Source organism: Perissodus microlepis, chromosome 17 (genome assembly GCF_051167445.1).
Source record: "Perissodus microlepis isolate ML-2025 ecotype Zambia chromosome 17, ASM5116744v1, whole genome shotgun sequence".
NCBI lineage: Eukaryota > Metazoa > Chordata > Actinopteri > Cichliformes > Cichlidae > Perissodus > Perissodus microlepis.
Window position 1 is genome coordinate 34945092 of NC_140477.1, and position 22702 is coordinate 34967793.

At 41.8% G+C, this 22702-nt stretch overlaps 1 protein-coding gene across 8 annotated transcripts in view; it reads right to left on the bottom strand.

Moving 5' to 3' along the window:
* The window catches only part of nav3 (neuron navigator 3), a 402370-nt gene that overhangs the window by 181864 nt on the left and 197804 nt on the right, over positions 1-22702 (bottom strand). For 3 of the 8 annotated variants that reach the window (XM_084911106.1, XM_084911102.1, XM_084911100.1), the window contains exon 1: positions 2157-2613. The exons of 2 other annotated variants lie outside the window; for them this stretch is intronic. In XM_084911106.1, the coding sequence (XP_084767232.1) occupies positions 2157-2414 (258 nt within the window). In that variant the 5' untranslated portion in view covers positions 2415-2613. Of the gene's footprint in view, positions 1-2156; positions 2614-22702 lie in introns of those variants that run through there. 3 more of the 8 variants (XM_084911108.1, XM_084911107.1, XM_084911101.1) reach the window with 1 other exon arrangement.

Sequence of the window (22702 nt, forward strand, 5' to 3'; positions counted from 1 at the left end):
ACTGTGTTTAGTACTTACATAAAATATTTATTTTTCTTCCACTTTTGTCATGGTCATTCTGCTCCAGGAGTAACAATACCAATGGGATATGCTGGACTCTTGGGGACTCTTGGGTTCACGATTGTGCTTTCACAATGACGTGTAACACACGTTGTTATTAATGTTTCATTAACATTTATTAAGCAGACAAGTGGAATTTTCCACAACAGGCAGGTGAAATCTTAAACATCGAAAAAATACTTTCGTCTTTGGGAAACGCCAATCATGTTAGGATGTGCTTAATCTCAGGCAAACAAGCTAACACATGCTGGCACCACTGTACATATGGAGGTGGGGGCTGCATGTGCACAAACAAGCATGCGCGGTACACATGTGCACGTGCATACATAGACCTGTGCTTGATCCTGTTGATCCTGTTTGATAAGAGGACTCTAAATTAAACAGGGGGTGTTGGTTGATGTGAAGGAATAATGACAGCATTTACTCCACCTTCTCTCCATTTTTTTTTCCTCTGGAAGTCCTGAAAGTAAAGCTCTTTAGTGACTACACAACACAATTAGACAGACTAATTACCCCCTCCATACCACCCATTCCTTACACACACTGACAGGCTGGGGCAGGCAAGTGATTTCTGCCTGCATACAGGCTTCTCAGGGACAAGGACTATAATATCGTGCGCTGATTGCACTTCATTTCAGGCAGTTTAGCTGATGCTCTATCCATTAGTCTTGCAAACCTCTAGTGATATGAAGGATGAGGGTCAGAACTGCAGTGCACTTGCAACAAATCTGTCACAGTAGACCTTGTTGTTTATGGAACACTGAATAAACATGAACAAGAAAAGAACATGTGAAAATATAGATAGAAAGATGTGGGAAACCTGGAGAAATTTCCAAAGCATAAAAAGTAATGGACATTGGCACAAATTAAAATCAACTTCTAAATTCATCTCCTTCAATCTCCAGTCAAAAACAAACAGTCACTTATTGGAGCAAGCGGGAGTCTAGCTGTGTTAACGAGCTGAAAGTCAAGCTGAAGTTGCCGGTTCAGAAGCAGGTTAATGATGAAACACCCCCCTCCCTACCTCTTTCACAGTCACCCTGCAGGTGACTTCAACTCAATCACAGACACACTGGGAGGATTTAAATGCAGAAGGCGCACTGACCCCTGCTTTAATGCCTTTTGCCCACATTTCTTCAAGATCACGAGGAGATCAGCAGTTTTGTTCAGTATCAGAGAAAAAAAAATTCACACTTAAGGAGTCACTTTTTTTTGTCTGTCAGGAAATCATGTAGCGGTAAAAAGAATCAAAAGCTGGTGCAGGGAGGGGGAGAGATCAACTAGCTAAACAGGAAAGTTTCACTTTGCGCTCACACGGCTCTGGATGTGGGATGGGCTGAGGCTCTGCTGAAGCTATTTGGCGGGGAGTTTTGAAAACTGCTTCCTTCTCAGGATACACCAGCCCCACCTTCACTGTTCCAGTTTGAGCCAAACATTTTTGCAAAAGGGAAAGAACTTGGAACAGCCTTGATCTTGCATGGTGAAGCACTTAACAAGACTATCTGAATCTATTATTCATCTACAGCACTTTGATGCAGCTGGACGTATTAAGAATATGCTCTGAGAACAGGGGGACAGCACCAGTAATCTATCTGAATTATTATCCTGCATGAGCGTGTACACACAAACCATGTTCCTCTAATCCTCTGGCCTACTACAGTAGCTTATGTCTCCATAGACGAGCTGATCAGGAATTTCATATTTCTCGACAAAATGCACATACAAATGCCTGAATACCTACAACATTTCTCATCCGCTACTAACACACCTTACACACACACACACACACACACACACACACACACACACTTTTAAAGTGTATGGAAACTAAATGGGCAGCAGAATGAGGTAATACACTGCCGGCAATACATTACTCATCCAGTTTCCCTTCTTAGTTGATGACCCAAAGCCGGCAAAATCATCCCACCAGCGCACACATGATTCACTACTGTGTGCTTGAGCTCTGTTTCAGAGCTTGAATGACACCTGCTCAGAGAGCAAAGCAGCCACAGAGAGACAGTCTCTTCTCTGACACCTGTGTCTCCGAGTGTCAACCTGCACACATAGCTGCTAACAGTCTGTCCATCTCCACTAACCTTGCAGATCTTGCTCTCCTCCGTCTCGGCTTTGGACTTCCCTTCTGGGCTCTTCTCTCGCTTGTAATCAGACTTGACTGACAGCTGGCATGAGAGCCCCGGGACACCTTCGTTTGTCCTGAGTTCCTGCTGTCGGGCCATGTAGCCCTGCGAGGTGGCTGCTCTGACCGCGCTAGGGATGGGGAGAGCGGTGTGCACTGGCTTCGTGCCCACTGCAGAGGGTTGCCTAAGCTTGGAAGCTACGCCAACTACCGGCATGGCAACAAAAATAATAACAGACAAGTAGAAGACAGGTTAAAAAAGAAGAAGAAGATGAAAGGGAAGCAAATCTGCAGTGTCTCCTTCTGATGTGTGGCCCACGAAGGGAAGGAAAAACAAAAAAAAAGAAAATTAAAAATTAAAAAAAACAGCAGTTGCCTCTCAGACCGAGAGGAAAGCAACTGCACTCATTCTGTAGCCTACAGCCAGCAGGACTCACAGAAACTGAGAAGGCTTCTCCTTCCTCTCGTTCACTCCCTCCTCCTTCTCCTCCCACAAGCAACTACATTCCCTCCTCTTCCCCTGCACTCTCTCTCTCTCTGTCAGAAGTGTACCACAAAGTCAGCCAAAACTGTTCAAGGGGGCGTGAACTCCTCTGGAAGATATAACCACCACTCAGCAAAATGGTGATTACAGAGACCTGGCTGAGCGTGCATGTGCGCTCCCAGAGAGAACTGTCAAGACAGCTCTCTCTCACTCTGTCCCCCCCACCATCCTCTGACTTTCTGAAGCCAATAAATAGACTTTCTCTCTGTCAACATGTGGAGCTGGCCCTTCCTTTGATGAGAAAAATAGTAAAACAAACGTTAGGATTGTTTTTTGGTGGAATAAAAAGAGTTATACACAATGAGGAAATCCAACAGAGAGAAAGAAATTGATTATTTCTGTACTAACAACTAACAACTAACAGTTGTAAGAAAAAACCCCAAATTTTTTTAAAACAGATTTTTGGCCAGGTACCAGTTAACCATTGCTACTCAGCTGCTTTATACTGAGAAAGAAGTGGACTCTCTTTCTCCCACAGCTGCTCAGCCACATTCACTGTTTCCCTTTCTCTTTGGGCTATCAGAGTGTACTCATTTTACGAGGTGCGAGACGTTTGTCAACAGTGGCAAGAAACCTTTGGTTACAAGCAGAAACAGACACTGACATGCGGGCTGCGCTAAACAGTATTAGGTACCGGGTAACAGTTTTAGGCACTTAAAATAGAGGACAACGAACAGCAGGGCCAGTCTTTGCCTTTAAAACAGCACCAATCTCCTTGCAGTTCAGAACAGCTTTGAAAACTTGGTTATTTCTGCCCTTTTATTCAGTCACTGATTGGCAGATATTATCTGCCACAATGCAAAACATATGATTATGAGTGTTGGGCCAGTACATGTCAACTACATGAAACAAACCTGACTAAAATAACTGATGATGGCTCTACAGAAACAGATCTAAAGTTAATATTATTATTACTCTTTTGTAAAAACAGATCAAATAAAACTGATGTAGGAAGGCAACAGAAAAGTTGCAATGCTGCTCCAGATGCCACACAGCTGGTTTTAAGCAGTGTGAAACAAGAAACAGGCTCCTTCAGTGTCCAGTGTGGTGGAGAACAACTGACTCCACCATTTAGAAAAACTAATGTTTTTACTGTATTTGGTGTGTGTTTCTCTGTAATAATAATAATAATAATAATAATGATAATGGATTGCATTTATATAGCGCTTTTTGGGGCCCTCAAAGCGCTTTACTATGACCATTGTCCTCTTGCCAAATGGATTTCAGCCACACTTTAGTGTTACCGTTGATTTAGTCTGTAACATTACAGAAATGAGTAAGGGCAGGATTAATGCAGGACAGACATAAATCTGTGTGAGAGAAATTCTTCAAAGACTACGAACGCATGTAGTTTTGGTCTGTATGTGCCTCCATTTGGACTGCGTGACACAATATGACATGGAGTTTTTATTCTCCCCTTTTTGCTGAAGGATCTCTGCTCTGTGAGACACATAAAAGGGAGTGAAAGTTTTATGTGGAAAGGCTGTGTCTGGTTCAGTTTAGAGAGGCGAGGAGATGCGCTGCAGTCAGAGGGGCACATTGCGGTGTCATGGCTAACCGGAACTTTTTAACACGGCATCGTCCAATAAAAAGGGCCGGGAAAGTGAGGAAATGCAAACACAGGCCACAAATGTGACCTTGTCACAAAAATTACAACATGTCAAAAGGTACCTTTCTCCAGCAGAGCTGCAGACTTCATACACTCCCTTTTTGCTTGGTCAACAATAGCGAATTTGAGGGTAGGAATTTACTAAAAATGGCCCGATTATTTTTACACACCCTTTTTTCCTCTTCCATTTGGCTTTGAATAGCTTCAGTACTTTTGACAGTCAATCGCCTTGCCTAATAGGGACTCTGCTTCCCCCAGCTCAGAATAGCACCAGCTACTCCAACATGTTTTTAATCATGCACCAGGGGCTGTCATGACAAGCCTGAAACAACAGGATACCACGTGAATGAGTGGCGTAAGTCCAAGTCTAGACTCCAACTGCTGCTGCCTGCCAGGTTGCACGAATCGGAGCGCATCTGGCAGGTATCCAACTCTCCAGGACAGACTGGAACTGTCAGGGAATCCGTATCTGATGAGGTCTCTTCACAGGGGTGCTGAAACAAGCCCAAATGAAACCTCGGTCAAGTCTTAAGAAAACCTCTCACTTCCTTCTGGTTCTTGTTGGTTTCTGGAGGTAATCACCTTGCACTGCAAAATCATTTCCCAGTGAGAGAAAGCTATTCAGGTTCCTACAGGTAAAAGAACTGCTGCTGTAGTGCTGAATGTTCTGTGTTTAACAAACGTGAAATCTCCCAAAGTCAACATGAGCAAAGCAGATCTCAGTTTAACACAAACCCATCCAGGAAGGTCAGCATCCTTATGTTTGGGCAACCACTTCTGTAAAAACAGTGTAACAGCCAACTTTGTCAAGGTTGAAAAGGGAAGAGGGGAATCTAAAGTGATGAATGATTAATATTATTAAAAAGATGAGACTTCTTATGCTGCAATTTATGTGCTAAACCTTTGATGACTTGGTGTTTCTTAACTTTATTTAAAGACCACATTCATCCGAATTTTAATCAAAATGAATGCCAAGTCCAAACTCAAAGAACCCACACCACACTACCCATTATTTATCAAGACCAAAACATGGTATCAAAGAAAGATCCTTTTCCACATGTTAGATGACCGCACAAATTCCTCGACATTTAAGCTCCATGGGCTTTTCTGAGAAGCCCCCGCTTCAATAACTCCCAGAAAATAAGCCAAACAACAACATAAAACCATGTGTCCATCCTGATGTGTATCAAAAGTCCAGGCAGCTGGTGCTGTAATGGTGTGGTATCTCTGTACTTGGCACACATTTGGCCCCTTAGCACCAAATATGAATGAATAGTATAGCTGACGATGTCCCAAATGCAAGATTCACAGACTATTGTGTACGCTGGTCTACTCAAGGTGTCGCGCGAAATCTCCAGAGAGGAGGCAGACGGTGGAGGTCGCAGACAAGGAGGGAGTGATGAAAGCTTGGAGGTTGACTGTACCAACCATCTCTACACAGTACATGCAACAGCTAAAAGCAGTATCGTGCTATTATCCCACACTTGTTGCTCTCAAACAGACAATTTGTGACACATTAACCTGGTGCTGTGTGCAGTTGGGTGCACTCAGCCCCTCTTGGCAATAACTGTTCTTTAACATAAGACTTCACTTTTTTAACAGTTGATGTTTAGACCTACACTTCTAGCTGGAGATTGATGCTGATCTTGTCAACATTCAGGTCAAAATTTGAGTGAACTGACTACTGCTGGAAAACAAAACAAGGGTGGCAGCATTTTAGTCAGTAAGAATAATATATAGTTCTGAGTTATGGAATAATTAATGACATGTGTTTATTATCTCTTTGAGGAAATGGGTGGATGGCTAACCAATACTGATTGTTGTACGTGGTTTAGAGGAAAGATACCACCCACGGTCACATAACGTCAGCACTGAAGTTGTGCTATAGCTGTGAAAACAAACACGCTGGGGCACTAGAGATAAGAGGGGTCAAACACCTTCCTACCAACCCAGCATACACGCACACACAGTTTAAATACAACTCCCCCAGGGAGGCTAGATAGATAGTCACGCACCTGGTGCTGTCAGCACTCTCAATGCTATCAGTCAACCGCACATGAGACAACATGGAAAATAAAACAAACACATGCTGGCACACACACACACACACACACACACACACACACACACACACACACACAACAAAGTATGTCGCTGAACATATGGTGGCATCCATAGTGTCTTAATGAACGGCATGTGCCATTAATGTACATCAAGGGTCAGCCAGGTAGAAATAAACACGCATTTGCTTTCTCTCACTGCTTAAACATTTACAAATAGATTCCTGCTCCTCAATCAACCTTTGGCTTCTCCGCAGGCAACCATCCAAGCAAAAAAAATGCATGCATTCAACTAAAAACAATCGAGCATCATGGGAAAACTTGTTTCCCACAGGTCTTCATATTCAGTTGTGAATTGCTGCCTGGATATAATGTTTTCAATAAGTTTTGAATATGAACCCCAGATGTAAACAACGTGGCTCTGCGACTATGTGCCAAACAGCTCTCAACTAGATTGTGAGTCCAAATGTATGACCTTCATTATCATGTGAACATTTTTTTTTAATTGTATTGAACCTACGTACTCAAAATAAACAGAATGTAATTCAATTAAATTAAATTTTATTTATAGGCACCAATTATTGGAAGGTAAAGACCGTATAATAATACAAAGAAAACCCCAACACCTTTGCCAAGCACTTGGTGATAGTGGAAAGGAAAAACTCCTCTTTAACAGGAAGAAACCTCTGACAGAACCAGGCTCTGCTGTGAGCGGTTGGCGGTGAGGGGAGGAAGAACAAAGCAACATATCATTAGTGTCGCTTTGACAGTGCATCTTATTTCACTTGCTTTTGAGTGAAAAAGAGTCATTTGCAACTACAGCTGTGAGATGTATTCATGAAAATCTTTCCTCTTCAAATGCAAAACGTATCTTAGAAATACACTTAATGTTCTATAGAATAGAAAACTACTTTTCTTGGATACTGAATGGCAAAGACCTGCATTTTGTTGCTCGTCAGCTCCTTCTGATTGTTGAAGGAAACAACATCTTTGATGAATTTCAGTCAAAACCATAGCACTAAAATAGCTTAGCGGTTATCATTAGTACTACTGATATTCTTATGAACTTGGGTAAGGGTGAACCTTCCATTTTAGCCCTGCTTGAAATATCTGCAGCTTTTGATATCGATGATTATGCAAGTTTTATTAGCAGACAGCAAATCTGGGTTTTCTTTATACTTATGTAACAGATACTTCAGAATTCATTAATCAATGTATGTCCTCATCTGCACCCCTTGTATGTGGATCCCCCAGAGCTCAAGCCTTGAACCAATTCTGTTTTCTTTATACATGTTACCCCTGGGGCCATCCACTGAATGTTGGCATCCTCAGCAGCTCGTCTGTAAAGCATAAAGCCAATTTAGCTTTTTAGGTTTGGGGCAAGGAGTAAGGCATGTTTGAGGGATGGTGGAATTTGAAAAATGTCCCCTTTCAGGACTGCAGTTATAAACAAGACATTAAGTGTAGGTTTGATTAATTAAAAGTAATTAAGGCTTCCTGAATTCCTCTCTCAGTCATGCTGTTTGAATTGCCATGTGGTGGGCTAAGAGCTCTACTACAATGAGGACTAGAGTGAAAGCAGGCATGTGGAGCAGCAGGATTTCCCCAGCACTCCAGTCGGGACAATTCTGGCTCTTCCTGTTCCTCTAGTTAAAGGGGCCACTGTGGCTTTTTTTTCACTTCTTCATTTCTCACTTGGACATTCATTTATTTACGTTTTCATTATCAGGGGCAACACTCACCACTTTATTCCCTCATATGCATTTTTTCATATTTAGTCACATGTATCTCTCCCTTACTGACTTACTCAACCTTTCCTTACTCGCTACTCAATATCTGACTTTCCACAGATGAATGTAGTTTATTCTGTTAATTTTGGGACCCACTGTGCTTTACTTAAATATGCACTTGCTCAGTTATTAATTTAATATGCTGAATGCTTTCGCTGGCATTCATATTGACTCACAATCATTCTCTCGCTCTGTTGGATCGTTCCCTCTGTTGCTCCATCGTCCTCTGATGCAACGATATCAAAGTCCCCTTGGTAATGTTACTGAATGGATTGCACTGGTCCTGTAACACACACTTTCTGAGGTCAGTGTTTGGATTCAGATTAATGGCGAGAATGTTGGTGAATGTGAAAAGAGTCACTGACACCAGTCTTGATTTCTTTCTCATTGTGTTGTATGAGTGAAAGCAAAACATCATTCTTCTCCTATGACACAGAGAAACTGAGGGAGGAGGCAATAACAATGCATCACTTTAACGCAGCTTCTTCTACGTGCTGGGATATTTACAGTGGCCCATAACTGCTATGTCATTTTTCAAAGACAAGCTTATACTATGAAGAGAAAATTTACCATATAAAAAGCTCTTTTGGGTGACATTTTTAATAGTATAGCGTCCGCACTGTCATATTATGGCATGTCCTCTTTGTCCTGTCAAACGCAAATACTCCAACCTTCCCACTAAGCTTCACCCACCTCCCGTTTATAAAAAAAACCATCCACTTTCTTGTCCTTATTGTAGAACATGTTCCTCACTTCTCTTTAGTAAAAACTTTCATTTTTTGTTGCCAGGTTGGTGTAAATCAATCCCACTGATGAACATCACATTCCTTTCCCTGGAGATTTGTTATGGTTTTCCCCACATCCACCCCACATCTTGATGTTTCCACTCTTGTCAAAGACTTGTATCCTCACTGAATCTTGGATTTCACAGCTGGGGATGATAAAGTGCTGAAAGGGGCTCTTCCCTCTAAAACAACAAGCAGCTAAGGGACCGTGGATGTGCTCTAAATTCTGGATTATGCTGGAGTGACGATGGTGCTGCCTGATCGATGGCACCAGCATACAGAGATTCATGAAGTGCAATAAAGTTAAAAAAAAAGAAAAGAAAAAAGAATAACTAAACAGTTCATTTGTTTTTCTTTCTTTTCTTTTCTTTTCTTTTCTTTTCTTTTTTTTTTTTTTTGTTAATAATGCTACATCAGAGCTAGAACAACCAGAGCTAAGGAAGCCAGTCCAGAATTAAAATAGGTGGCTAGTAGCAAATCTAATTTATCTAATCAAGCTACAAGACTGTTCTGGGGAAATGCTATAAAAAGGCCAGAGGAAATTCGACTAATACAACACCAACATGATACAAGAAGAATCAGGGAATACTTCAGCATTGAACATTAAAACGCCTCACCTTGGTGCATCTCTCAGCACATTACAGTACGCTGACAACAGTATGAATGCTTCGTGTCTTACCTTGATCATGGTTGACATAATAAATGGAATGTAGAGAAACTTGGCTCTTCACTGTCTTTCACAAATGATTTTACTGTTATTCAGGTTGTTGATAAAACACAAGCTCAAGTGCCTTTTCCTGCTCAAGATCTCAGCTATTTCTAAACCACATGAACCCACGGTGACAGGGTGTCACAAACCTTGACAGTAAATCCACTTTTGTAACTGGTTTCCTGCTAACTATCTCATTAAAAACATCCCATAATGTGTGACAAGACTAGATCTCCCATTGTAGCATCAATCATCAGAAATAGGAAATGGTTCCACCTGATTGTTATTAAGGGGCTGACTTTGCAGCATTAAAAGGCATATTTGTAGCTTGGTACAAAAAAATGTGTCCTCTGTGGAGAGCTTCACTTTTCATAATAGCTCAGGATAAATTTAGAATTTATAGTCTAGCAGTGGAAGCACATTCATAGTCCACTGGCAGTCCAGCCTACATGTAGAGAGCTCTGTTGTCAGATGAGGGCAGTGTACAAAGTATGTGGTACAACTGGTCTGTGGGCCACTCTTGAGGAAAGTTCTAACACAAAAAGAGCTATAATGAAACAGAATGTTAAAAACAACAAAAAGTGTCCACAGCAGCCACTGTTTATGGTTTTCAGTGTTTTCTTTGTGGTTCTGTCGCTCACAGTAAAATCTGCTGTTGTTTCTTTCCCTGTTCCCTCTTGTCAACCACGTCTGCAGAGGGTAAAAACCCCTATTTGCATGTTCTTCGGATGGAATAATGTATGCAGATGAGCACAGTTATGGGACTGTAGTTACACTGAACTGTAATAGAGATGTGGATTTGTTGATTGATACAGGCAATGGAAGCCAGCTGAAATCTGCCAGGCCATATTCATTATGTCAAGACAGTAAACTGGACATCTTCACTGGGTGTGTGTGTGAATGTCTATGGGTTTGGTGTCTCTTGTAGCATTCCTAATGGATTACCTGACTAACATTTAAGGCTTGCTGTATTCACTGTTCTGTTACCTAGCACTAAGTAGCAAATGTGTATGTCTGTCTGTGTCTGTTACACTTGCCAACGAAGCTAGTCGGCATTACCACTTCACTTTTTCATTTATATAACATAACTACTGGTTCAAAAAAACAAAAAACAAAACTTTGGTGTGTGCGTGTGGTTTGTGGCTCAGGAATTCCGTGTTGCCGTCCCTCCCTCGGTCTGAGAGGGACCCACAGCGTACCGGTAAAGTGCCAAGGGGGTATACACCAGGCTATGGTGATCCATCAAACCCTGGTTCGGCCTGGGCCATTTCCCACTAGAGCAGTTTTGTGATGACACCCTATGCTTAGCCTTGAACCAAGTGATTGAACTGATGGTCACATGGTGCACCCTCCTGACACAGCGCTGACCTACCTGCATTTTGTATTAAATAAAGATAGGCATATCAAGTGAGCCTTGACACTCGTATGCAAGCAGAACACACCTAGTTGTTGATTCCAAAAAGACGCCGGGAAATTATTTTCCAGGCAGCTCACTATAAGCCAATGGTGTGCATCCTGGCTGAAATGTCAGCTGGTGAACCAGCCGGCCATTCCAAAAGTGACTTTGCGCTCACTACCATTAATGGACGTCCTATTTGAGTGCATCGACATGGATCTCTTTCGGCCATCTCACCGCCCACAGATATCGCTTTGCATTATGTCTGATGGATTATGCTCGGTGATACCCCGAAACAGTACCTCTGCAAAGAGTGTGGTGCAGACACACATGTCATCTCCCAAGTCGTTTATGTCTCGCACACTAAAAGAGCTGTACGAATTACTGGGCATTAAATCTATTCGTACCAGTGACTACCACCCTCAGACTGGTTGATGGAGTCACTGAATAACACCTTCACGTCCACGATTCGTAAGTTTTGCAAGGATGAACACAATTGGGATCGCTGGTTAGACTCTCTGTTGTTTGCAGTATGAGAGGTGTTCCAGGCCGCCACAGGATTTTCTCCCTTTGAGTTGCTGTTTGGCAGAAAGAAGCGGGGGGTGTTGTACCTAATTAAATAAAACTGGGAGGAAGGTCCAATCCCAGCTAAAAATTAAGTTCAATATGTTCTGGACCTGAGAGCAAAGTTACACACGTTTGGGAGGTTTTCACAAGAGAATCTGCTCCAGGCCCAGCAACATCAGCAGCACTTGTACAACAGAGTGGCTAGACTCAGCCCCACATCTGCAACACCTTTTTGCAGATATGTTCCCTGCCTGGTCGTACAACACTCATAGAGGATCATTTGGAAACACGCCCTGGTGTGAAGGTGCGTTCACAGCCCTACAGGTTACCTGAACATAAAAGACAAATTGTTCAGAAGGAATTGGCTGAAATGCTAAAGCTGGGAGTAACAGAAGAGTCACAGAGTGCATGGTGTAGCCCCATAGATTTTGTAGTGAAGAAAGATGGCAAATGGTAAATGGATGGATTCTTATATAGCACTTTTCCACTCTCCTGGAGCACTCAAAGTGCTTTATACAATATCCCACATTCATCCATTCACACAAGCACTTTCTTTGATGCTTTTTAGTGCTCCCTAGCTAACAGGTATTCACAGATATTGCTGCTGCCTGTTTTGATTGTCCACAGTGACACCTTGCCGGAGCATTTGCAGCAGGTAGCCGATGTCCTGGAGTCCCTGAGCCAGGCGGGGCTCAGTGCTAACCTGGAGAAGTGTCCGGTTAGATGGAGGGATGTACATTACCTGGGCTACTACTTGGGAAGCAGACAGGCGCACCCTCGGATAAAACAGAAACGACTCCATCCTGCCCCCAAGACAAAAAAAGAGGTGAGGCAGTTCTTGGGGCTGGCTGGTTACTACCACCGGTTCGTGCCCAGCTTTGCTGACCAGCCCTTTGACTGATCTCACTTGAAAGGGTGCCCCAGATCTGGTCCAGTGGACGGAGCAGTGCCAGGCGGTGTTCGTGCAGGTGAAGAAGACTCTCTGTGGGGAACCCCTGCTCTACACTCCTAACTTTTCCCTCTCTTTTATTCTGCAGATTGATGCCTTAAACAGAGGACTGGGGGCACTTTTGTCCCAACAGGTAAGGGGGGTTGACCGCCCTGTGGTCTACATCAGCAGAAAACTTCTTGCAACACAGTGTGTATCGTGTCCTTTGTGTGCTACAAAAATTACATAGTGATGGCCATATTTTATATTGTCTGCAATTATGGCCGATTTACAGCCATCACACTCTACATAGCAGCATAGAAAAACTTTCCTTTAAGCTGGCCCGAGATTTCCATACAGCAGAGGCATCAATATAAGAAAAACTCAAGCCAGACATGATGGGTATTCTGCTCCCCAGGATATAGACGAAGGTCTGAATCAGCAGCAGGGAGTCCACTTCTACAGCACTTTCAAGCTCTTTAGTATCCTCATTACCCCACTGGATTATGTTAATATGGGTAAAATGCAGATAAATTCCCTGTGCACACCTAGTACCATAAATTCTTCCGAAAACTTTGGTTTAGGGATCATAGTATAAGCATTCGGCACCATATCATCATCACTACAGTCAATGTCTTTATAATATCAATAAAGAGAGCTTATTTGAACCCGATAAGTGCTTGCTAAACAACAGACAAATGTTCTGAATCCCTTATTAACTAGCTTAAGCCTCATTACTTCTGCTAAAGCACACACAGCTTTTGACCTCCATCCCCTAGGCTGTAAATAGGAAAAGCTTGTTGTTTGCTCAACTGATAAACACATATTGGTGTCATCTGTGGCTGGCCTGGGGTTGCTTTAACTCGGCCTCATTAACACTGTGGCTCATAACGACTGTTTTTATGATGACCGAGAGCGCTGTCTAAGGAAAAAGAGTAAAAAAAACTTCAGCTGTACCCCTGGAAGTCAGCATGGTGTCAGCAGAAACCAGATGTGAGAGTGATACTGTGCAAGCATACCTATGTACAGAAATGTGTTAACTATCATGGAAAGACACATGCCTTATAGCACACATCCAAAAAAGTACAGTTCAGTGTAGAATGTCTATTCAACAGCAAAACCTTGTTAAAGATACCTTTAAACAGCCCATAGCGCTGTACTTTACATGTTCGCTGTCTTGTAAACTACACACAATCATTATATACGTTTCTAAGACAAAAACAGCCGGGAGCTGTCTTTGCTCTGTTTTGATTTATGATTATGCTGAGAATGGGGAGAAGTGAGTGAGGACAGTCATCTAATTGGTACACTGACTGACGGAGATTTAAGTCTAACATGGAATCAGAATAAGCAGGAAGGGTGTACCTATGACTCTATGTGCGTGACAAGACGGTGTTGACTGCGGAAGTTCCTCTCCTCTGACACATATGTGTCGGCTATACATCCTGTTGACATGTAGTGAGTAGAGGCAGTCAGTGAGTCCCTAGTTCATGGTTGCTATAGCATTGTTCCATGTGATCTGTAAAGGTAAGAGGATAACTGTGGATTTGACTGAAGTCAGATACATAATTATTTTAAATAAATAAATAATAAATACTGTTTTAATGATTAAAGATCTGGACGTCAGGTTTAGATGAAATTGGCATTTTATTGATGGAGATAATGGAGGTCTATTTGAAACAAATGATTCTCTTCTATATTGTAGATCTGAAATAACTACAATCTAATGTGTGTGTGTGTCTGCAAAACAGAGAGGAGTCATTACCGATGTCTGCAATCACTGAATCCACAAATTCTCTGAATGAATTTCTGCTGCTCTTCTTTCCTGCGTTATCTTTCTTCCCCAGCTGTCTCAATCAGTCAGTGCGATCCTAAAGATAATACTATAATAGTGTATAATGTGTGTGTGTTTGCCTGACAGAATGACAAGTACCTTGTGGGTTTATCTTTGTGTATACATATGGATGAGAGTGATGGTGGGTTCAGCGTGATGGCAGCATAGGGTGGTCCAGCAAGTGTGTTTAGACTTAGGCTCTTCTCAGTGTTTCCATCGTGTTATGATGTTACTGCTGAAAGCTTAAGCATGCTCTCTTGGTGATTATAACATTTTCTTAGGATGAAAGAGCACATGCTCTGTTTTATAGCTGAAAATTCACAAATGATGCGACTAACCAGTAGTACAAGGTTTTATCTAGTTGCCTTCCCAGTGCCACTTCGTCTAGTTTATACTGGGTTCTTTTCAAAACATACTAAAATATGATTCATATTATCCAACCAGTACAAAAGAAGTCCATCTACTCTGTATCCAGTATGCAAGAATTAAAACAACCACCAATGTTTCAGGCTTTACAAGCAAAAGACCTGTTGCTCTTTTTAGCAACAAGCAGTGTTGGCATTGACTCTAGCAAAGTACAACCACACATCTGAGCATCTGATTAACTCTGCAAACCTCAAAGAGACAAGGGATGTCAGAGCTTGTTGATACTCTTCACTTTACTAATTGATCATTGCCAGCGAGCATTCACTGATTGGGGATCAGCATGGACTAAAACCTTAACAGCTTTTTTGGTTGCAAAAAGGTGGAAAGGGTGCAAATTTGATTGGAATTTTTTGCAGCGGGATCATTCAGAGAAGTCAAATTACAGAAGTCTTACCTCCCTCCTGCAACCATTGTGTTGTTTAACTCAGTAATTTTTTTTTTCTCGTATGCTGTGAAGTGGAGCCAGTTTAATGTACTTTTACATCTATTGTTTCTTTGTGAGTCTTGGCTGTGTTTTTAACATGCAGCTGTTGACAGCCTGAGACTTACTGTCAGCTATCAGATTTCTGTTGCCCAGGCAACTGGCAGAAAAATGCTTTTCACTCATCAATCTCTATCTCAGAAGAATAATCAGATTCTTTATAGGTGCTAGTAACCATAGGTTACTACTACAAAACAAGACAAATCACCTGATAAAAGCATGCCATATGCTTTTGTATTGTAGGCAAGCACGAGGCATTTGTGTTCTCAAGGTTAAAGCAGCTGAAATTTAGGATAAAGCAGGGAAATTAATGTAGTGTTTTGATTTCTCATATGAATCACCACAGGTGGCCCCACAAAGCACGGGCACAGAGCTGTGGCAGAGTCAAAGAAGTGGCTGTCTTTAATCTCTAACATTCTCCCAGATGTGAATGGATTGAGTGAGGTCAAGGTACTACTGGTAAAGTGGTAAAGTTAGCATTGTATTGCATAAAGTAAAATATTTGACCTTCCTTATCTCTGTCTGTTGGTTTATCCAGTCTCAGAAGCAATTTGCCTTCTTATGTACCCCAAAATTACTATCCCTTAAATAAGTCTATAAAGGCTAGTAATTAGTGAAAAGAAAACTGAACTGAACTCTTTTGGGGTAGCAGTGGAACAGCTGCAGTGGAAAGTAATTTAGTGAGTGATCTTGCAGTGGGAAACTTGTGATTTAGTTGCAGAGTAGCAGCTGTAATATCCTACCCAATACTACTGGCAAAACTCACTAATCACACTTCCTTTACGCAGATCCGGCAGCCACCTCCATGTAAAAGTCCAGTTACTGCTACCACGATGTGATTAGCAGGCTTAATTAACTTTAAAATGCTACCCAGAGCAACATAGGCTTTATTTTTTTGGATTGAAGCAGCGGAAGTAAATCAAATTGAGGAGGAAATAGTGATTTGCAATGCTGCCAAAAAATTGTAATTCCTTCCTACATGCCTTTATTGGCTTATTGCCTCCAGACAAACCGTTAAAACAGAAATTGCCGTGTGGAGATCTGTCGGGTTGCCTCTGGCAGGGGACACAGTTTTTTCAGGGAGAACATATCAGGGGGAGTGTGCAGTCAGCTGGCTCAAATCCAATGTCAGATTCTTGTTAACAAAAAATACCAGCGCATCTAAATTAAGACAAACAGACTTTAGTCACTTTTTAACAACAAAACAAAGCCAACAACACTTTAAAAACTACACATTTTTAAACCACAGTTACAGAGTGAGGGAATGGTAACTGATGGTAATGGTAAATGATCTTGTAGCAGATGGGAGTCGGAGGGAAAGATAGCAGAATCTGCTCTACCATCAGCTTGACATGTAATAATGGTTTTTGTGGACCACAGCCACATGGAGCAATCTCCAAAGCCTTGATTATCAAAACTAACAGGAACTCATGGCTTTGCTGTGAATGATAAGACTGTTGCTTCATCATGAAATTTGGATATGATTTCCAACTAGATCACTGACTTTACAACAATAATGACACATGTTCGCTTATTTCTTTTTAACACTATAATCTTAACCTGTAATAAACTTTAAATCACATCTACAACATTCCCTGTGGGAAACTGATTTTTTAGTCTTTGCTTTTGGAAGTTTCTGGTAGAAGAATCATACACAAATTTTTGTGACTGGTCACTGTACCTATTTCTCCTGCTTAAAGTGCTCTGATGAAAACCAAATAAAAGAGGGCTAAGAGGCCAACGGCAGGCTAGCCAGCCAGTTACCACAACCCCACTTAACAGCGTATACACATTGTCCAATTAAGGTCTTCAACTCCCAGCTTTGTGCCCAGGCAGACTGCCACTGGCTGCCAAAACACGAACGAATCTAGTCAGAGGACTTAATCTTATTCTCTGAAAGGCCATGGTGTGTGATGCTGCCTGCTCTGACACTTCATCAGTGGGTGGGCACTGGCGCGTGGGCACAAGGCTATAAAAGGTCTGGAGGAGTCCAATCCCAACACCCCAGTGCATTTGGACCAACTGCCAGTGTGTTGACAGTATAGATATGTTTGTGTGCCCTGGAGCAAAGTGGATAGACCTTACGCTTGCTGCAGAAGTGTGAGTGGTGTTGTAACATATAGCAGACTCCTGCCACTGACTCATAACGCTGACCCGAAACTTCACTTTAAATATAATCTCGTCCTGCAGTGAAAATGGCTGTGTCACTGCTAACAGGCTGGTGGCAGCTTTTAAGTGTACCAAAAAAGATTTTACAAGAAGAACCACAAAACCACAAGTAAGTCAACTCAACTATACACTTTTTCAAAATGTCAAAATGACACCAAATATCCCCAGGCAGGTGTGTAACAGTTAAAGGTGCTGTATGAAAATGTGGGGGAACGCGTCTCATAGAGATCTGGGTGGTTTAAATGCAGTTCAGTTACAGGTAAGGAAAGTACCAGAGGTCAGCTAAGAAGATACTTTGCACATCAGCATCAATGTGCAGGTTAAGAATAAAAAATAAAGGTAAAAAATGCTTCCTCAAAAAAAAGAAAGAATACATAGAGAAGAAATAATTCTTAGTTTAGATCAAACACTCAGTGTTAAACACGTTTTATGCATAATTTCTCTTCAACAGATTCAGTTTCAACCAGAGTTGCACGTCATCCAATCATCAGTGGCTGACGACCCAGACAAAAAGCACAAATAGCAGGTGACTTTGCAACTATACAGAAAACCACATTGTGTAAATATATGGATCATAAGGTTTGAATGACTTCAATGAGAAAACACATTAACCTGTTTGGCAGCGCACATACAGCAGTGGCCAAAAGTTTAAATACAATCATCATGTACATGAATGTCATGGTAACTGGATTGGCTTTAAAAGAGGAAGAGCTGGGTCCACAAGTCTCAATTTATTTTGGATTTCCTCTAATCCACACTTTGTCAAAAGTATATATACAGGCTGAAATGTGTAAATGTAAACTGATTTAACGTCCCTTAGAAAGTTGCACCTCAACCACATGTTTTTGGTAGCCATCAATAAGCATCTGGCATAATACTGGCTGGATATCTGACTACTCTTGGTATAGTTCATTTACATTAGTTTGGTTCCTGGCATGACACTGCTTTTAAGTGTAATCCAAACACTTCCAATAGGGTTTAGGTCAGGGCCATTCTACAAGCTTAGTGTTAACAGTGTGCTTGATGTAAGTTTGGGATCATTGCCCTGTAAGAATACCTGTGTCCAAGTAGTAACTATTTAGCTGTTGACTTGAGGTAAAATTAGGATAATAATAATAATAATAATAATAATAATGGATTGCATTTATATAGCGCTTTTCAGGGCCCTCAAAGCGCTTTACAATTCCACTATTCATTCACTCTCACATTCACACAATGGTGGAGGCAAGCTACAGTTGTAGCCGCAGCTGCCCTGGGGCAGACTGACAGAAGCGAGGATTTGTAGATAGTTCTCCTCCTTCATTATTCCATCTACTTTGTGCAGTTACACTGGCAGCAAGAGTACCAGAGCATGATGCTAATACCGAAATACTCGATAGCTGGTTCCAACATATCTCTTTTTATTGTGGTCAAATAGCTCAATCTTTGTCTCGTCTGACTATGAACGTTTTCCCCAGAGCATTTGGTTTGTCCATGTGGGCAGCTACAAATTTCAGAGACAGAAGGTATTAACAGTGGAGCAGCGGCTTCTTTCTCTCAGTCCACGGCAATGTAAAACTTGCTTCACTGTGGACACTGACACTGGTATTCTAGCAGATTCCAGTTCATGGCAGAATTGAGCCTTGGTGGTTCCAGCATTGTCCTAAACATCCAAACCACTTTCCTCTCATCTGAGGGTGACAGTTTGGGTCTTCTTCCAGTCCTTGGCAAAGTGTTGACACATCCAGGTCCAAAGACCTTCACAACTTGTGTAAATCTACAATTCTTTGTCTTAGATCATCACTGAGTTCCTTAGACTTTCCCACTGTTCTGAGTATTGGTCAATCCAATGAGTGCTGTCAAATGCTGGCAAGGAGAAACTAGCAGTTGTAATCAATCATGATCACTAATGGGAAGTTAACAGGCCCTGGCCTTGTCAAGTTAAACAAAATCGTAGAACCTTCAGCACCACTTATTAAAAGATTTAAGTGAGTGTATGTATATATTTGAGCCTGTGTGTATCTACATTTGACCCTGTGTGGGTTCCAAAATATATAATAATTCAACCCAGGAAAAAGGACAGTTCAAAAACAATTAAAAGCCCCCAAATTACCATGATATTCATGCCTACGGTGAGTGTATGTAAACTTCTGATCCCAACTGAATACATCAACAACTCAGTTCACGTATATCCTGACAAGACTGTATGGGTACACTTACAAAGGATTGGTCAGTTTGTTCTAAGTTTAATCACAATGATGTGTAAAAATATATTTTCTAGTCTATATAGGATGAACTGCAAGAAGCCATATTCTTTTGGTTCGGCCACTACAATTACTCCAGGCTTGGCTACTTCAAAGAAGCATGACAAACACACTAAGCATCATGCTCCATTATCTCATCCTCTTGCTGTAAAACTTGCTGTCAGAATCATCATTGCCTTTTTAATTTGCAAAGTTTCCTAAACCAGAAGCTAGCTGTAGGGGCCAAGACAGATCTGGAGAAGACAAACATGATGAGGGTCAGCCACAGGCTCTTTTCTCAAACTTCCCAGTTACCGCTGTCCTCTTGTATCGAGCAAGGGAAAGGCAGTGCACGGCAGGAAAATGCTTTTTACAAGTGACAGGGGTTACTGCTAAGTCACAGTTGGGTTTCCTACAATGAATATGCATTAAGAGAGAGAGTAGAGATGGTAAGTACATGTATTCACATCTGGATGCATATACAGATATTAGTATTATCAAGTATTCCATCAAAAACATGCTCCAACTCCAAATATGTAATATATATATATAAAGTCATTATTAGACTGCCAGCTAAATCTTATCAATCACAGGCTGGTGATTCCATCTTTGCGTGGAACAGGTTTGTCTTTCAGATTTTCTTCTAAATGTAATGTTAAAAAGTAGTTGATGTGCTTGTGTGGGCTGTAGACTGTTGGTAGGTGACTAGGTTGTGATGAGCTGCAATGGACTGGTGGTGACTAACTAACCCAGTGCTTCACTGTTCCAGGGCTGAGTTCCAAATAACGTCACAGCACCTGTGAGAACAAATAGCACAGAGAGCAGTGAGGCCTAACTTTACAATTTTACTAAATGAGGAGAGACACTGTGGCCTAAATAGTGCAGTTACTTCAGGTATGATTCAAGATGGGGAGAATAATCAGGCCTCTTTAACAGGATAAATGTTTGGTTCCTCAATCATCAGTTCATTGCCTCCTTGTTCTGTATTAAGTTAAGCAATTTAGACACTTGAACAGAAGCAGGGTAATGTAAAGGCCAGTTTTACTTTTCTACCACTATGTGGCCCTCACACGGATTTCATATAACCAAACAAATGTACAGCAGTTCTGCCTTGTGTTTCCACTGTTTACTCAAGCCGAAAACATACAAACTGTTAAGGAGAAGAATGTGGTGGAAAACACACAGCAAGATGTACAGAGTGGGCCATTTATATGGATACACCGTAATAACATGGGAATGGTTGGTGATATTAAAGTCCTGTTTGTGGCACATTAGTATATGTGAGGGGGCAAACTCCTCAAGATGGGTGGTGACCATGGTGGGTCGCCATTTAGAAGTCGGCCATCTTGGATACAACTTTTGTTTTTCCAATAGGAAGAGGGCCATGTGACACATCAAACTTATTGGTAAAGTCACAAGAAAAACAATGGTGTGCTTGGTTTCAACGTAACTTTATTCTTTCATGAGTTATTTACAAGTTTCTCTTTGTTCACAGCCATTGACATGTCGAAGAGGTTAACACGTGAGGAGCGGATGGAAATTGTGTTGATATCTGGTGAACGCAGTAACCGGGTCATTGCAGCAGATTTCAATGCAAGACACCCTACGAGTCCACCCACCTCCCATGCTACAGTCAGCAAACTGCTTGCTAAGTTTCGTGAAACTGGTTCAGTGTTGGATTTGCCAAAATGTGGACGCAAGAAAACTGTCACCAATGAAGGAACATCAGTGGCTGTCCTAGCTTCATTCAGCAAGAGCCCACAGCGTAGCACTCGCCGCATGTCACTGGAGAGTGGCATTAGTCGAACATCCCTTCGGCGGATATTAGCTACTCACAAATGGCACCCTTACAAACTCCAGCTACTGCAGCATCTGCAGGATGACCCAGATCGGCGCACAGAATTTGCAGAATGGGCAAAACAAAAATTGGAACAGGACCCTCAGTTCACGCAGAAGATTTTGTTCAGCGATGAGGCAAACTTTTATGTGAATGGAGAAGTTAACAAACAAAACCACCGCTATTGGTCGGACACTAACCCACATTGGATGGATCCCTCCAAGACTGTTGGAACAACAAAAGTGATGGTTTGGTGTGGTATGTGGGGTACAACGATAGTGGGTCCGTTCTTCATCAATGGAAACCTCAAGGCCACTGGATATTTGAAATTGCTACATGATGATGTGTTTCCCTCTTTATGCACTGAAGCTGGCACGTTCCCTGAGTTTTTCCAGCAAGATGGTGCACCACCACATTATGGGTGCCAGGTCCGAGCATTCCTAGATGAACAGTTTCCTGGAAAGTGGATTGGTCGTCGTGGGCCACTTGAATGGCCCCCAAGGTCTCCCGATCTGACCTTATCTTTGGGGTCATCTGAAGGCAATTGTCTATGGTGTGAAGATACGAGATGTGCAGCACCTGAAACTACGGATGCTGGATGCCTGTGCTGGCATTTCTCCTGCGGTGTTGCTATCAGAGAAGAGGGTTGCGTTGACAATCCAACACAATGGGCAGCACATTGAACACATTTTATAAGTGGTCAGAAACTTGTAAATAACTCATGAAAGAATAAAGTTACGTTGAAACCAAGCAAACCATTGTTTTTTTGTGACATTACCAATAAGTTTGATGTGTCACATGGCCCTCTTCCTATTGAAAAAACAAAAGTTGTATCTAAGATACCATGGTCACCACCCATCTTGAGGAGTTTGCCCCCTCACATATACTAATGTGCCACAAACAGGACTTTAATATCACCAACCATTCCCATGTTATTACGATGTATCCATATAAATGGCCCACCCTGTAGTCTTTGCTCAAAATTTACATTTAATTTCTGTCATGTTCTACTGTATGTTCAAAATATAGGCAAACTCTCACTTTCCTGGACTATTCCATTCAGCATATGTCTAGCTTCATGCTGCCTTCCCTCCTTTTAAGGTGGGTTTAGTACCACCCAAAAACTGAGCAGTGCTGATATTCCAAAG